General features: G+C 39.8%; 2 protein-coding genes across 7 annotated transcripts in view; one reads left to right on the top strand and one right to left on the bottom strand.

The window, feature by feature from the left end:
• Positions 1–16,840, bottom strand: part of LOC136446169 (uncharacterized) — a 132,266-nt gene that overhangs the window by 41,076 nt on the left and 74,350 nt on the right. The window lies entirely within an intron of this gene.
• The window catches only part of LOC136446094 (clathrin heavy chain 1), a 30,027-nt gene that overhangs the window by 1,067 nt on the left and 12,120 nt on the right, over positions 1–16,840 (top strand). For 2 of the 6 annotated variants that reach the window (XM_066444369.1, XM_066444386.1), the window contains exons 2-19: positions 1,131–1,350; positions 5,202–5,351; positions 5,846–5,964; positions 6,281–6,307; positions 7,439–7,465; positions 8,248–8,523; positions 8,964–9,137; positions 9,735–9,932; positions 10,484–10,684; positions 11,160–11,435; positions 12,001–12,138; positions 12,564–12,785; positions 13,222–13,416; positions 14,158–14,250; positions 14,389–14,514; positions 15,332–15,474; positions 15,901–16,023; positions 16,622–16,733. In XM_066444369.1, the coding sequence (XP_066300466.1) occupies positions 1,131–1,350; positions 5,202–5,351; positions 5,846–5,964; positions 6,281–6,307; positions 7,439–7,465; positions 8,248–8,523; positions 8,964–9,137; positions 9,735–9,932; positions 10,484–10,684; positions 11,160–11,435; positions 12,001–12,138; positions 12,564–12,785; positions 13,222–13,416; positions 14,158–14,250; positions 14,389–14,514; positions 15,332–15,474; positions 15,901–16,023; positions 16,622–16,733 (2,820 nt within the window). The remainder of the gene's footprint in view (positions 1–1,130; positions 1,351–5,201; positions 5,352–5,845; positions 5,965–6,280; positions 6,308–7,438; positions 7,466–8,247; positions 8,524–8,963; positions 9,138–9,734; positions 9,933–10,483; positions 10,685–11,159; positions 11,436–12,000; positions 12,139–12,563; positions 12,786–13,221; positions 13,417–14,157; positions 14,251–14,388; positions 14,515–15,331; positions 15,475–15,900; positions 16,024–16,621; positions 16,734–16,840) is intronic. The other 4 variants (XM_066444401.1, XM_066444408.1, XM_066444394.1 and 1 more) reach the window with 3 other exon arrangements.

Here is a 16,840-nt window from a genome sequence, read left to right as displayed (position 1 = left end):
AATCATTAGAATCATATGTAACTTTATGGATTTTTCTCATATTTTCTTTTTCCTTAGTTTGATTCGGTCATTCGTTTTTGTTGCAAATTTGGGCATATTTTTGCACATTGCATCTGTAACATTGTTATGATTTTGTTCCATAGTTTACATAATTGAAGATGCAACTTTAACTTTAAGTTGTAAGGGTTTCTCTTTGCCACGCCTCTTAGGCCAAATTCCAAAGGTTTTGATTGGACAAGGAGGATGAAAAACTAACGAGATCAGTTGTTTGTTCATGGAGCCAGTATTTGTTCACCCTGTACAAACAAACTGATCCTGAAAGATGATCTTTGATCGGAGGCTGCTAAGTAGGTTATACTTAGGGTGAAGATTTATGGTTTCATATTGTGTAAACAAATCACAGTTTAGAAAATAAAGATGTACCAAAAGTGGCATTTTCATGTATATAGAACATGTTCTAAGATAGAACTACAATTGCCCTTGTAGTTTTAAAGAAGAAACAGGCTATGATAATAGCTCTTTTGGAACAAGTGTCACTCACTGGTAAATAAAATCAACATTTGACCATAATGTACAGCAGAAGGAATTCTTTAGGTATATTTCGAAGATTGCGAGTACTCAAATAGAGATTCAAGAAGGTATCTCTTGAAATGTGGAAACCGAAGGTTACAAAGGTGGTAGCTCTTTCGTTTGTGACACCTTTTATCAACAGTCACGCCCACCAATTGCAGTCGAGTTGGCAGAAAAGGGGGTGGGGCTATGGTAAATACCATCCACTTCAGGAGGGGGCTACTTGGAAACACAGCTGATAGTTTTTACTGCAAAGAAAACAGTGCTGTACTTTGCTTGGAAGGGGAATTATTGAATATAGTTATTGATAAAGGGAAGAAATAGACGTACATATAACATATTTTGTACTCTTCATAAGCGATTTTCAAATGCAAACTAAAATTTGCAACTGTTTTTGCATTGTATGACATTTGAGGCTGAGTAGCAGCTTTAACACTGTTATGTTAAACTTTAAGACGGCCTCTTTTACATTGACATAACTTTTTGCACTGTTAGTTTGTCCAATGATATATTGAATGTCATGTTAAATTTAAAGCTATAATTTTTTCTCTTTCCTACAGCTTCAAAATGTCGGCGTCAATGCAGCGAATATCGGGTTCAGTACCCTCACCATGGAGTCCGACAAGTTCATCTGCGTGCGGGAGAAAGTCGGCGATCAGGCGCAGGTTGTCATCATCGACCTGGCTGACGCAGCGAACCCCATTCGCCGGCCCATCTCCGCAGACTCCGCTATCATGAACCCCGCCAGCAAGGTCATTGCTTTGAAAGGCAGTGGCAGTGGTAAGACTGTTTTTCTTGTGTCAATGATATTTCAGCGCTAAAAATACTGGATGAATCATGTTCACTTTTGTACACCCAAAGTAAAAAAATCAGGTGTACAGCTCCAATTTTGGGTGCACAAAAGTGCCAAGAATTTTTTTTAGGTTGTGTACGTAAAGGTACAAAGGTACACTAGTATGCAGCTTATTCTTGACACTTGTGTAAGAAAAAGTCTTTGTCGTTAATGTACCCATGTGTACCCATAATGTTTCAGTGCACCTGTTCCCAAAACTGAATTTCGAGTCCTGTATTTAGTAATTGATTAACATAATTAACATATACATGTTATAATCATTCTATTTTATTATGATGATGATAATGGTGACTAACGTTGTACTAGTCTATAGAATATGTAGCTGTAAATTGTCTTTTGCGGAATAAATTTCATTGTAGGAGGGGAAATGAGGTGTTCAAGGTGTATTAAGTTTTCAATTGAAACAGTACACTAGGATAACGGAGCACATGTTCACAGTGTAAATATCTCACAACTAACAGTATTTTACGGGAAGCAAGACCTATATGAGCTTTGCTATGTAGAGCTTTGCAATTTTTAATCATTACTTCATTACACAGCCACGCAAAACCATTGCATGTCAATATGCCATTTTCAGTATCTTGTAGACATGTTGTGTTGAATTTCGTATGCTGGATGTCCGGTTGTTATTGATTTTCATGGCGGAGGAAGGCGCATTCCTGGGGTCATGTTCAAGGTCGTACAGTTGGAGGGGCGTATGGCAATAACGACCAGCTAAAAAAAGGAGCCACAGACATAAAGCACGGCTGGTTCATTAAGCATTTCATTTCACGGCTGGTTTAACATATGGGGCCACGGGGTAGATATGGGATATGCACTGATTTCCTGTGCACCAGTATTAAGCTGTCATCTGACCTAAGAATTTTAAAGAGGTATTTTAGACAAATAGAAATGTTGTGACCCTGTCCAAATTTCATCTGTAACAACAAGTCAACAAATTTGTTTTCAGTGGAACTGCTGTATTGTGCATACCGTAGTTATTTTGTTGATTGCAAAATTGCAATTAAAATATGAACAAGTTGCAATTTTAGAGGCTGAATGTTAGCTACATGTATCTATCATCTTGCAGAGATTGTGTTAAATGTCGCATAAGAACACAATTTGATGAGTTAATCATAAATGCCTAGAATCATAGGCTCTCATTTAGCGCATTTTCTCAGTTGCAAAGCCATGTAATTGTATGATGATGATATCGGTTTCATCGGGACAAGAACTTGTAAGTCAGGAATAGTAGCTTGGGCATTTGCGGAAAGATTATCAAATTGGGGGTAAAATTTGTATGTAGCTTGTGATATTATATGGCCCAGAATAAAAACATTTCAAGCTCTTCTTCATGATAATTTACCTAGCAACCTTTCTATTTTCTAGATAATAAATTAATCATTACCATAACAAAGCATCATATTACAGATCAGTAGATTGGGGAAACAGATTATTCACATATTTGCGTGAAAAGATTAATGGGAAAATCTGTACACGAATATTTGATCATTAGTTTTGAATGTGAGAAGGTTTTGAAATTTTTTTGTATATTTCAGAATCTATAACAACGCTTGACTTTGCTTGGGTTGGAATCATGTCATTTATATATTATTTTTCACAGTTTTTATGCACAAGATTTCTTTATCCACAGTCTGTCCGTGGCAGTATTGCGATTTTAAATGGTTCTCCTACTGCCTTTTTCATAACATATTGGATCCTGTAGAAATTGGGTCTATTGGATACAAATGTTGCTACTAAAGTAGATATGCTATAGCATCATAAAATGGGTTGGTTGTCATTTATTCATTTTAGTTTGCCGCACTTAGATTTCATGGCAAGGTGAAAATCAAGAATTCCCAGCGCCTTTTAGTTCACTGTTGAAACAAATAGAGGAACATGATTCAAGACGGCACATCTTTGCGTTTAGAGTGCAAACATAAAACCGCTGAATATTTTACCATGTGCTATATCATTTCTGGCCGTGCTGTGTCCAGTTTTCAAACAAATAAGGGGGAAATGAAAAGAATAAGTAAATGACTGTTTGTATTGCAAGTATTGTTGTGTATTACCAGATTTTGTTGAAGGTTTGTTAAAAAATAATTTGTGGTCAATTTTTCCTTCCACTCAACTGTTGTAGTTGTAAGATGTAGTTTGATGCCAAGCACGAGTAATACCCATAATTCTTCTTCCTTGCCACATATACTGTCTCGTTAAATTTCCTCACTTCTCTCCATGCATGTAAATGAACTAACATGAGATGAGGTCATACATAGTAAAGATTGAGGGGAAGGTAACAATAGTGTCATTCAAATCAAACCTCATGATTGATAAATCTAGAGCATTCTGTAGGATTCTCAAATGCAGTCCAAAACAGTATTCTTTTAAGTTAAGTTGTTGTATAATAACACATGAGTGATAATTCTTAGTATGTGATTTTTAAAGACCATTGTTTACATGTATGAGATAGCAGTGGGTGGCGTGTTATAGTCCTGCATAATTCATACATCTCCAGCCGCAGCGTTCACACATTACATATATAATACATGCCGTTGGCCATCGCTGAATGCACATGTAGTAGAGTTGAACACTATGGGTTTTGAAGCAGTATAAAGATATGTTCTTGCATTTTAAATACATTTTATACTCAGGCATTGCATTGGAAGTTGGTTCTTTGAAAAAGAATTGTGCTGAATTTTCGAAGCCAATTTGCTTTGAAAATACGTGTACATTCATTCTACAGTCAGATTTTTGTGGGCAAACAATAGCATGTTTGAAAATACCTTTTGTGAATAATTATTTAGAGTTATGGCTGGTAAGGTGAACAATTTTGGGATGTGAAAAATAATGCTGGATTGTTAATCTCACTCAACAGTCGACAAGATGTAGATAGAAATGATTTTACCAGAAAAATGCGAAGGTCAAAATGAAATCCATCCACCTGTTTGGTATTTGATTAAGGTATCGTGCCTGTTTCTTCCCCTTGGGGTGAATATCTATGATCCTATAGTAATTCCTCATTTCCTGTGACAGCACTACAATAGTGTTTAGTAAGGTGTTTTTTGTTATTCAAATGTCTTTGGGAATGAATGATTTTTTGTTGTACCAATGCCTTTGATAGGAATTCCTGGCAGTCCTCACAGCAGGAAAACGCTGTGGAAAATACGGTGTCTCTTTGGTCCCCTTCATGATGCCAAAATTTAAACGGGTCCACCGTTTCCGCAGGATAAATCAAATCAATGAACATGAGCGCTCCAAACCGGTTTCGTACCGTTTTGTTCTGAACCTCCTCCTGAGGTAGTCTGTTCCAGCCTTTTCTACTTGAAGGCTATAACACTTGATTTAATACTATGACATATTTTCAATGAGTAAACAAGGATTAAAATCTCAGAATAGATCTAGATGTCTCAGAGGGCCATTGTTTATACGGTATAATAATTGATATTACAAGTGGCGATTGTATCTGATGCTGTAGACTCAGTTTAAGTTTGCAATACAGTGAAATTGCAATATCTTAAAGTTCAGGATAAAGATACATAAAACACTGAAAGACAAAATATGTTTGTGGGTGATGTGATGAGTTTGTGGTAAGAGGTCACCACGGAAACAGCAAACTTAAAAACATAGCCAAATTTCAGAATTAACAGTATTAATTTTTTTTAAATTCGTTTTCATGCACAGCTGGGAAGACAACATATGTTTGCAGTTGGATGAGTTTGCAGTCACCATGAAAACAGCAAACTTAAAAACGAAGCCAAGGTTCAAAATTAACAGTACTGCTATTTGTTTTCCTGCTCAGCTGGGAAGACCCTGCAGATCTTCAACATTGAGATGAAGAGCAAGATGAAGGCCCACAACATGGCGGAGGATGTGACCTTCTGGAAGTGGATCACTGTCAACACCATCGCCCTGGTAACTGACACGGCTGTGTACCATTGGGCCATGGAAGGTACGTCGTGTCATGACCTTTTGTAATCCTTTACACAGCCTTGTAGCTTTGTTACCTTTGCTGAGTATGCTGTGTTTTTGGTTGCATTCATGTCAATGTTTGTGTTTGAAATTTTTTCTGTGGTTAGGTCTAGACTTTTCAACAAAATACTTCAATTTTTGGACCCCCAGCAGCTTTCCTTGGTACTGCAATGGAACGTCTCTTTTTTCTATCATGTGTGCTGGATATGTTTACAATTTTTGGTGTAAGATAGCTTAGGGAAAATGAAACATAAGTTTGGGCCCCCTACCAGCTTTCGTTGGAACTGCAGGGACATTTGTGTCGGAGACTTTGAAATTCGAGAAAGGATCAATAGATTTTCCTGACAAGTTTAACCTCTTTTAATTAGTAGCCAAGCAGCTTTTAACTGTATAGTATCTGTGCTAACCACTCTTGTACCTTGTAACGAAATTTATCCTCACAAAAGTGACTTCAACGCATCAACCGTCTTGCAGGTGACTCGCAGCCGCAGAAGATGTTTGACCGCCATTCCAGCCTGGCCGGGTGCCAGATCATCAACTACCGCACGGACGCAGCACAGAAGTGGCTTCTTCTCATCGGGATCTCCGCACAGGTACAGCATCCTGTTATCTCTTTGCACGACATGATTTTGGTGTGCTTTGCACTTATTTCATTATGTTGCCATGCATTGGATTAGCCTGGCATCCATCCTGTTCTAGCTCCTGTTTGCTTCCCTACTGAATTGTCTAGTGGGCATTTGAGTATTCATCTAAGATAGAGAACCGACTGGCTCTAAGTCCCACCATCCTCTGTAACAGCATGGTGATCAGGGTTCCAACAGGCATTGGGAAGTTCAATCCCTGTTACACTGCTTCCGGTAGAACTGTGCTGTGTTCATGATTCACTTGTATACTTTCTGTCTCTTGAAGGTGGCCCAATCACCGAGTTCTGACACGGTAAATGTTCCTACCCTTACAGTACAGATATTGGTAGATTTTGTCCAAACTGACTTCCTTTTGTGCACGTCTTGATAAGGAGACGGACAATTTTGTGTGTGATCCTGTCAATTCAATGAGCGATGTTAACTCTTTTTTTTCTGTTTGATTGAGGTGATGTTTTGGTACAACTGTGTGATGAGTTGTGTTTTAACATTTGAATTGGTGAATGCTGTTGAGAAATACACAAAATAATTGATGTAAGAGCCAAATGTTCGAATAGGTACGGTTGCAAGACTATCTGGGATGGAAGCGATCAGTGGAGCAATCTGTAGCTAGAATAAGATGGATACCAGGCTTGCATTTGATGGGCACTGCATGTCTCACTTTCTGTTGCATTGTTTGCCCTTGTGTTGAAGATGGTTTGCTGTGCGGTGGGTGCCTCTGCTGTTCTATACTGCTCCTTTCTGTTTCAGCTTCCCACCGTTATAAACTTATAGTGACATGTGCTGGAATAATTTTCCTTAGAAAGCCTGCTTTTGCAGAAGTAATCTGAGGTCACAAAGTCTTTTCTCACACTCTCTCCAAGATGGGATGTCAATCATGACCTTACAGTGAAACGTTTTTAAGTGTGGATGTATATTCCTTTCAATGGTGTGCACATATACAAGGAGAGTACTTGAGAGTGGAACTCCTGCTAGAGCTAGCAAGTTGTATTTTGAACCAAGGAAAATAGTAGTAGAAACAAAGCAGTGGAAAAATTACGCTCTTTCTTTCAGGAAAAATTGATTATCATGCAAGCTCTTGTCAGCATGACCTTTTGGGAAATAAATATATTTCATATACTAACATAGATGATTTATCAACTGTGTCACACTGCATGTAAAAGGTGGTGGTACTTTGCATGCGGAGCATGTATGGTTCTATGTAACAAAATAAGTGAACATATCTGTCACTGACTTATGTGGATAGTTTTCCTTTTAAAAGAATGTCATTTTTTTCTGTTCTGTCATTTCATCCCTCCCCATTCATTAAAACTTTCCTCCATTAACATCTTAATGTACAATGTAATTAAAAACTCTTGGTAGAACTCTAGCTAGGGCAGACTATGCTGTGTTCATGATTCACTTGTATACTTTCTGTCTCTTGAAGGTGGCCCAATCACCGAGTTCTGACACGGTAAATGTTCCTACCCTTACAGTACAGATATTGGTAGATTTTGTCCAAACTGACTTCCTTTTGTGCACGTCTTGAACCAAGGAGACGGACAATTTTGTGTGTGATCCTGTCGTAATTCAAGGAGCGATTTTTAACACTTTTTGATTGAGGTGATGTTTTAGCACAACTGTGTGATGAGTTGTGTATCAAACTAACATTTTAATTGGTGAATGCTGTTTTGAATAGGAAGTGTGATCATTCCTACATAGCAGAGAGGGTGTTTAGCTTTAGCTTGATTCCACTGCCATGTCTTGAACTTGTTGAAAGGCAGCAATTCTACACCTTGTCTTAATGATCAAAAATGTTATCTTATCATATATAAAATGTCAACGACCTCAAAGCCAGCTTTTGTGCAGTTTTATGCCTTTTGTTGTTGCATAGTTCACCTGCGCTATGCTTCAATTTCTGTAAGCCACGGTAAAAGATGGTTGCATTTGTGATCTTTTATGTTTGCTTCAGTGTTTGTCCAACCATTCATGTACAAAATAATTTCTTGCCCTGAAAACCTTTTTGATGCCAACTTTTGATCAATCAAATCATTTTACAAACATGCAATTACATTACCTGAGTAATTAAGAAAGTCTGTTTTATCACACTCATATTAAAAATGAGGTTCCACATTAACCGACCATGCAAGTCAGCATGATAAAAAATCCTGCATTTACCTTTAAGCAGAGGGCTGCCAAAAAAAGGTTTACTAACAACAATTTCACATATGAAAATTCAACATTCTTTCATTGCAGCAAAACAGAGTTGTTGGCGCCATGCAGCTGTACTCCGTGGACCGTAAGGTCAGCCAACCAATCGAAGGCCACGCCGCGGCGTTCGGCCAGTTCAAGATGGAAGGTAACACGGAGCAGTCCACGCTGTTCTGCTTCGGCGTTCGCGGCGCCCAAGGCGGGAAGCTACATATCATTGAGGTCGGAACAACCCCCACTGGGAACCAACCGTTCACCAAGAAGGCAGTGGACGTTTTCTTCCCACCTGAAGCACAGAACGACTTCCCTGTGGCCATGCAGGTAATGTCACTGTCTCAAGGAAAATAGCACTCTATATTGTCTTGAAGTGAAAGTTAAAGTCCTTCCCTCACTATATGGTGTATAGGGCGGCACCCATCTTCGTTTCCTAAGCTCTTGGGCTACACAGCTGTGCAAGCAAAGAAAATACTACAGCAGGTAGTTTCCCTACTCTTTTTCTTTCACGAGTGCTGAGTGCTAAGCAGGGAAGCAGTATGTATCATTTCAAAGTCTTCCATATGGCTTACTCAGGGAATCAAACCCATTATCTATAGTATGCAAGATGAGTATTGAACCCACTTAAGTATTTCCTGAGCTAGGAAGAAATTAGAACTTACATTTCTCCTACAATGAAACAGTTGAATTTATGACATTGTTTTGGTACTGTTGAAATTATGAAAGATACTGAGCAGTTTTTTTTTTCTTGTTTTTTTTTACATCAGGTAAGCTCTAAGCATGACGTCATCTTCCTGGTGACCAAATATGGTTACATCCATCTGTACGACTTGGAGAGCGGCGTCTGCATCTACATGAACCGGATCAGCGGAGACACCATCTTCGTCACCGCGCCCCACGAGGCCACCAGCGGAGTCATCGGAGTCAACCGTAAAGGACAGGTAAGATCAAGTGCTTGGTACTGGTGAAGAAGATCTTTATTTCGATGGTTACAAACACAATAAATATATATTTATTGTGTTTGTAACCATTGAAATAAAGATCTTGGATTAATATCTGTTGGCCATGTTTCATTCCTACAGCTTCATTAGATGAAGGAACTCAATGTAAGATTCGCACAGTGTTTGAAGTCAATTTTCCGGCCATTTGTTTACATAGTTTATATCAGCCCCATCGCCCCCATGGCTTTGCAAAACAATACATTGAAATGAATATGTAACATCATTTCTCTGAATGAACATGTTGAAAAGCTGCCTTTTTTCAGTACTTGGCATTGCAGTCAGTTATTGTTTGTTTACAACCAGCTAAAACTAAGGGGTTGAGTTTGCGTTTGTTAACACTGGAATTATAAAATAATGAGACAAATGCGCAAATTTCGTTCAGTTTCGTTGCTAAAATCATATATTGAACACCTTTGATTTATAGCTCTGTTCTGTCAGACTGAAACGTTAGCAGGTCAGATTTCCTGGTTGTGTAAAAAGAAATCTCCAATATCCTATGTTCTACCAACCTGATGAAATTATTTACGGATGTTACAGGTCCTGTCCGTGAGTGTGGAGGAGGACAACATCATCCCGTACATCACCAACGTCCTGCAGAACCCTGACCTGGCGCTGCGCATGGCCGTCAGGAACAACCTGGCCGGCGCCGAGGACCTCTTCGTCCGCAAGTTCAACACGCTGTTCTCCCAGGGCAACTACTCCGAGTCCGCTAAGGTCGCAGCTAATGCACCAAAGGTGAAGAACTCATTGTTAAAGTTTTCCTTTGGAAACATCCCAATATAAAGTAAAGTATCCAAAGGCACAGTTACTCTTGACAAAGAAACAATGAAAATTGGCATCACTAGGATCACTATGAAGAAATATATGGTGTCAAATGTTAACCTAAGATTCTCTTGCTTAGTTCTGCGTCTTAGGTCTGTGTCTTAGTTCTGTGTCTAAAGTTGCTTTCATTTCTAGAATTTTGACACCAACACCAAATAGAGACACCAACATGGTGGCATTAACGGTAATAGAAACACTATTGGTTAGAGCTGAAGTATGGTCACTAATGGTCATCATAAGCAGAAGCACAACATTCTAATGTAGTATTCACTGTACTACATATAAAACATGCAAAACCATATGTAAAAGACGTTGATGAAGGTTGGACATCCAAGTAATAAGATACACCAAAAGACAGTCACTCAAGCAACTGCATAAAATCTTGAAACAGGCGTTTCAGACAGCATCCGCTATCTTTCGTCATATGTAAAAGATGTTTATGAATTGTTTTTTTCTTATTTCAGGGAATCCTGCGTACCCCCCAGACGATCCAGCGGTTCCAGCAGGTCCCAGCCCAGGCCGGCCAGACGTCCCCGCTCCTGCAGTACTTCGGCATCCTGCTAGACCACGGCCAGCTCAATAAGTACGAGTCCCTGGAACTGTGTCGCCCCGTCCTGCAGCAGGGCAGGAAACAGCTACTGGAGAAATGGCTCAAGGAAGAAAAGGTAGCGTAGGAATCTTCCTTTGTAGCTGATTAGTGTTACTCAGTTTTCAGTCTTATTATAAAAAGTCAAATGGCAGGAAACAGCTACTGGAGAAATGGCTCAAGGAAGAGAAGGTAGCGTAGGAATCTTCCTTTGTAGCTGATAAGTGTTACTCAGTTTTCAGTCTTATTATAAAAAGTCAAATGGCAGGAAACAGCTACTGGAGAAATGGCTCAAGGAAGAGAAGGTAGCGCAGGAATTGTCCTTTGCAGCTGATGTTATTCAGCTGTCAACATGTTTTTGAAGAAAAGTAGAATGTCACGTTAAAGTGCTATGACTACAAAGTACAATATTTTCTGATTATATTTAACAATAAACATCACAAGTCAACATACAAATCCACGGTATTACAAGAGTTGCTTTTACAACTCTTCAAAAGTATGTTGTGTTGTAAGCACTTGAAAGTGAACTATTGTCGCACATCCTTCTTTTTTAGCTTGAGTGTAGCGAGGAGCTTGGAGATCTAGTCAAGACCAGCGACCCCACCCTAGCGCTCTCCGTCTACCTTCGCGCCAACGTGCCCAACAAGGTAATCCAGTGTTTCGCGGAGACCGGGCAGTTCCAGAAGATCATCCTGTACGCGAAGAAGGTTGGGTACACCCCGGACTACATCTTCCTGCTGCGTAACGTGATGCGTATCAACCCCGACCAGGGCCTGCAGTTTGCACAGATGATGGTCCAGGATGAGGAGCCTATGGCTGACATCAACCAGGTGGGGATTGTGGAATTTTTTTTTAATTTCACGGATGCTTAATTTCGTGGTTGGAGGGGGAAGTTTTCCGCAGTGTTTTAAGTTCTAATTTGAAACAAATGGTTGAATGAAAGAATTCTGAAGTAAGCTAGTAATGCAGTAGTAACAAATACTCATGGTGTCATGACTTTGCAGTTGAAAAGCCAATGTTGAAATTAAAGTACTAGAAACTTTTCCAGACTTACACTAGTTACAGTTCCCACATCTTTTAATCCACTGCCAAGGAAGGGAGTTCGTTTTGTTTTTGGAATGTTTATCTTTGTGTGGATGTTATCATTTCTCACCTATGTGAAGGGGGTAAAGTCTGCCATCTCTAAATTCCTTGTTAAATTGTTTCTGTAAAGATACTATATAATTAATATGATGAATTTCTACTACATGCATTTCTTGTTGGATTTTAGTGAAGTCTTGTAAGAATTGAACTGTTGAAGTTGATTTCATGAGGTTTGTCTGTTTTGCCGGTAGATTGTTGACGTGTTTATTTGTGCCAGTAGATTGTTGACATGTTTGTCTGTTTTGCCGGTAGATTGTTGACGTGTTTATGGAGATGAACCTGGTGCAGCAGTGCACGTCGTTCCTTCTGGACGCTCTGAAGAACAACCGCCCGTCGGAGGGCGCGCTCCAGACACGCCTGCTGGAGATGAACCTCATGTCTGCTCCCCAGGTAGGGTCATCTTCTCAACAAACCATATTTAGGAGGTAACATCACAGCCCTCAGACCCATGGGAGCAGATTGTGACAAAAGTGAAAATTCAGACTGGCCCTGTCCATCCACAGGTGTCCACAGTATTCAACTGACTTGTATGACCATAATTTCACCCTCATGAAGCCTTAGAATTTCACATTTTCAGAGCAAAATTTACTACAAGTCCTCTCTGTGTAGGTGTGGTCAGCACTATCTCCCCTACTCTATTGTTCTACTACTGTCTATGGATGGTTTTTAACATGGTTTTAAGATGCTTCAATACAACATGATATTGGGAACTAGGATAAGGTAAGGTAGAATGCTTCAGGTGATGACTTTTTTGTGGAGATAGTTTGGACATCATGTCAGTGTTCATGACATCCATGTGTTCCTTTGGTTCTCAGGTGGCCGACGCCATCCTCGGGAACCAGATGTTCACGCACTACGACCGCGCCCACATCGCCCAGCTGTGCGAGAAGGCGGGGCTGCTGCAGCGTGCTCTCGAGCACTACACCGACCTGTACGACATCAAGCGCGCAATCGTGCACACCCACCTGCTTAACCCTGATTGGCTGGTCAACTTCTTCGGCTCTCTATCCGTGGAAGATTCGCTAGAATGCCTGAAGGTAGGTTTCCATGTGCTTGTTTGTTTGTTTAAACATTCTGAGTGCAGAGAAAAGTAATTTCTCTCAAAATTATTAAAAATTCTTAAGGATGACAGAGGGAGAAACTTTTATCCATCAATTCGTCACTTTTGTTGTTAGTTTCCCAGATTTTCTATAAACAAAAGAAGGCACTGAGTATGAAGTATTTCAAGCTCTGAATCCTGACTTTTAGTTTTCAGGAAAAATTAAAACTTAAAATCCTTCCGACACATTTTAACTCATATGTGCTGAGTGTTAAGCAGAGAAAGTATGTACACTATTTAAAAACCTTTTGCAGGATATCGATTGAGTTTGAACCTGCAACATCCAGAATGCAAAGCGAGGACTCTAGGCTATTGCACCAGTAGTATCTCGTAAGATAACCATATTTTCTTTGTTTCTTAATTTGTCTGTGTAGGCCATGCTTCAAGCCAATATCCGACAGAATCTACAGATAGCTGTGCAGGTGGCCACAAAGTACCACGAACAGCTGACCACCCAGTCTCTCATCGACTTGTTCGAGTCGTTCAAGAGCTACGAGGGGCTGTTCTACTTCCTGGGCTCCATCGTCAACTTCAGCCAGGAGGCCGAGGTCCACTTCAAGTACATCCAGGTACAACTTTCTTCTTTAGACATTCTAGTAGCTTATTACCTTTGCCAAGGGTATCGTTTGTGTGTATGTATGTATGTATGTATGTATGTATGTGTGTAACTGACCAGCATAACTTGAGAATGCTTGGATGGATTTTCTTGGTATTTGGTATGTTGCTAGGTCTTGATTAGACCTAGAAATGATTAGATTTTGGGTCCCCTGGCGGCTTGTTATGGTATTGTAGCGGAACTTCCTGTTTTGATATCTCGTGTTCTAAACATGCTATGGAAGTGATTTTTTAGTGGTAGATAGCTCTTTGGACAGAGAGTAAGTGGTATAGTTTGGGCCCCCTAGCGGCTTCTTGAGAACTGCAGGAGCAGGTTTTGCTTCAGACTTTGAAGGGGAATAATTTGTTCAATGTGGCGACACCGGCCATCTTCACAGCAGTTGATTTGAGTTCACAATAACTTAAGTTTGCGGTAGGAAGGAAAAGGAGTTTTGAGTTGGCAGTTGAAACAACCATAGTAACACAATGCAAGACAGAACATATGTTTATGGTGTGGTGAGTTCTAGTTGAGACATCACTGCGAAAATGAGGAACATAAAACCTCCGAATGTTGGGGTCCCCCAATTCTTCCTAAAGACAGTTTGAACTTTGCCTTCTAAGTTCTTACACTGCATAGACCACATTCTGTTTATGCCAATAATCATGATGATGTGTGCTTAAGATATGTTTCTAAATTTAAAAAAAATATTTTACAGGCCGCTTGCAAGACTGGTCAGATCAAGGAGGTTGAACGTATCTGCCGCGAAAGCAACTGTTATGATCCAGAGAAGGTCAAGAACTTCCTAAAGGTGAGTCATTGTTTATTTTGACAAAAAAACTCAACATTTCTTTTATAACTTTTTATCTAAACTACACAGTGTTCCATAGTTTTCCATGGTGTATGTCAGTGTTTTCAGAATTGTTTTTAATTTGATTTTGGTAAACAGGAAGCCAAGCTGACGGACCAGCTGCCACTGATCATCGTGTGCGACCGTTTTGACTTTGTGCACGACCTGGTCCTGTACCTGTACCGTAACAACCTGCAAAAGTACATCGAGATCTATGTACAGAAGGTAAGGAGTTGTGTTGTTTTGGTAACACCTCAGGGGCGGAGGCATTCTCTTGTAAGGAAATAGCTGCAAGCTAGAAGATTTCTTTGAGATCAATTTAGTTGGGCTTTTATAGGTTTTGCTGCTCCATGCTTGAATAGCAAGTGGAAAACAGTTGAAGAAAAAGGGTTTTAAGTTCATGTCAGAGATAGTTATGAAAAGACATTTAAGGGTATGATATTTAGTGTTTTTACTATTGATGGTGTGAGACAAGGTATGTAGGAAGCTTACAGAGCACTCCATGTTGTATGTACAGGGTAGTGTTTCGAAGGTTTCCAAGAGAAAACCCAAGCTGTTTGTCAGACAAATGCCGGTGCCAGTCAGTGCACCGGTGTTTCGTTATCGAACACACAATGCAATGATAACTCCTTAAACATGGGCAAAAAGTGAATTGTGAATATTCGTTTGGTTTTGGAATAGATAATGTTACAGCAAGCTGTCTCTAGCTTTAACTATTTTTCTGTCCCGCTCATTGTTTGGGAGCTCATGTTGATGATTTTCGTTGTCAAATCTGTCATTTTCATCTTATGAAAATACATATAAAGAGTTTTGTACGGACGAGGTGAAATTTTCTTCTGCCCCAACAAGCAAGTTTTTGTCCCGGGACTGGTCCTGGAAACAGCCCTGTATCAAAGGTGTCTATAGTGAGTACTCAAAGGACTCACAGAAACTGATCACAACAGAAGGTCACCACTCTCAACAGGATTTATAATGTTAAAACAGGTTTGACTGTTATGTTTGATATCACGGCATGTACTTGACACCTAGTTGACTGTTTTAGGTGAACCCTGCGCGCTTGCCCGTTGTTATCGGAGGGCTGCTGGACGTGGACTGTGGGGAGGACGTCATCAAGAACCTCATCATGGTTGTACGTGGGCAATTCTCCACTGACGAGCTGGTCGCTGAGGTGGAGAAGAGAAACAGGTCAGAGAAATTTTTCTTCATTCTTGGGATAACTGTCTGAGAAAGCACCTAATCTGTATTGGCTGTAGGTAGGCTGTTGAAATGTTTATTGTTGAGCCTAAAAGATTTGATAACCATAACTGATACAAATTTGGTGCCATATGGCTAAATTCTTTCCCCTTACAAACTAGTTTGTCACTTACAGCATTCAACATTCATTCATGTCATCTTGACTCTGTTCAATCGCTGAAACTGTCTATACCAGGGTACAGACTTAACCCTAAGAAGATATTTTGATTTAAGTACACATACATATTCCAATCTAACATTTTGAATTTTTTTTTTTTTCAAATCCAAGACCCAATTTGTTCAGAAACGTTGGTTTAACTATTGTGTATAAAAGAAGGTTTTTTTGTGTAGAGTTCTAACTTGGCTTGGTCGCTCCAGGTTGAAGCTTCTGCTGCCGTGGCTGGAAAGTCGTATCCACGATGGGCAGACCGAGCCTGCCACCCACAATGCACTGGCCAAGATCTACATTGACGCCAACAACAACCCTGAGAGGTTCCTGAGGTATGTAGGGACAAGCAAACAAATAAACAAGTCAGAGACCACGGGTGTTGTGTTTTCAGATCATGTCAATGTCTTTGTAATGTTTAAGGAAATAAGCGTATACAATTAGGAAAAGCCTTGACTGACCAAAGTATTCATGTACCCGAGATAGGGGAAAAATTGTAGGAAGCTTACAGAGCACTCCATGTTGTATGTACAGGGTAGTGTTTCGAAGGTTTCCAAGAGAAAACCCAAGCTGTTTGTCAGACAAATGCTGGTGCCATTCAGTGCACCGGTGTTTCGTTCTCAAACACACAATGCAATTAATCCAGAAAAGTTATTCACCAGTGCAACTTTAAACATTTGCAAAAAATCTATTGTGAATGACCGTTTGTTTTTTTGAAAGGAAGATTGTGGTGGAACCCATCTATATTAACCACTCAACTCGGTGTTTATGTTTTCAGATTAGCTAGTGTTTTTATGAAGTTACAGAAAACAAGAATTTAAGACGTTAACATGGTATATACACTTACAGACCCAACATGAGCTTGTGATACAGGTATTTAGATTTTTTGGTTCATTATGTGGAAAATTTATTAATTGTCACTGTTTCTTGCAGGGAGAATCCGTACTATGACAGTAAGGTTGTGGGCAAGTACTGTGAGAAGCGAGACCCACACCTCGCGTGCGTGGCCTACGAAAGAGGGCAGTGCGATCAGGAACTCATTCAGGTATGTTGTTTTGCTTTGGCTTTCTCTTGGCTCTTCTGTTTAATCATGTTAGATTTAGAATTTTGGCAGCAAAAGTGAAAATATCATGGAAACTTTTACAGGCTCAT

The sequence above is a fragment of the Branchiostoma lanceolatum genome, chromosome 1, assembly GCF_035083965.1.
Source record: "Branchiostoma lanceolatum isolate klBraLanc5 chromosome 1, klBraLanc5.hap2, whole genome shotgun sequence".
Lineage (NCBI taxonomy): Eukaryota > Metazoa > Chordata > Leptocardii > Amphioxiformes > Branchiostomatidae > Branchiostoma > Branchiostoma lanceolatum.
Note: the sequence above shows the minus strand (reverse complement) of the source record. Positions and strands in the feature narration are given on the sequence as shown.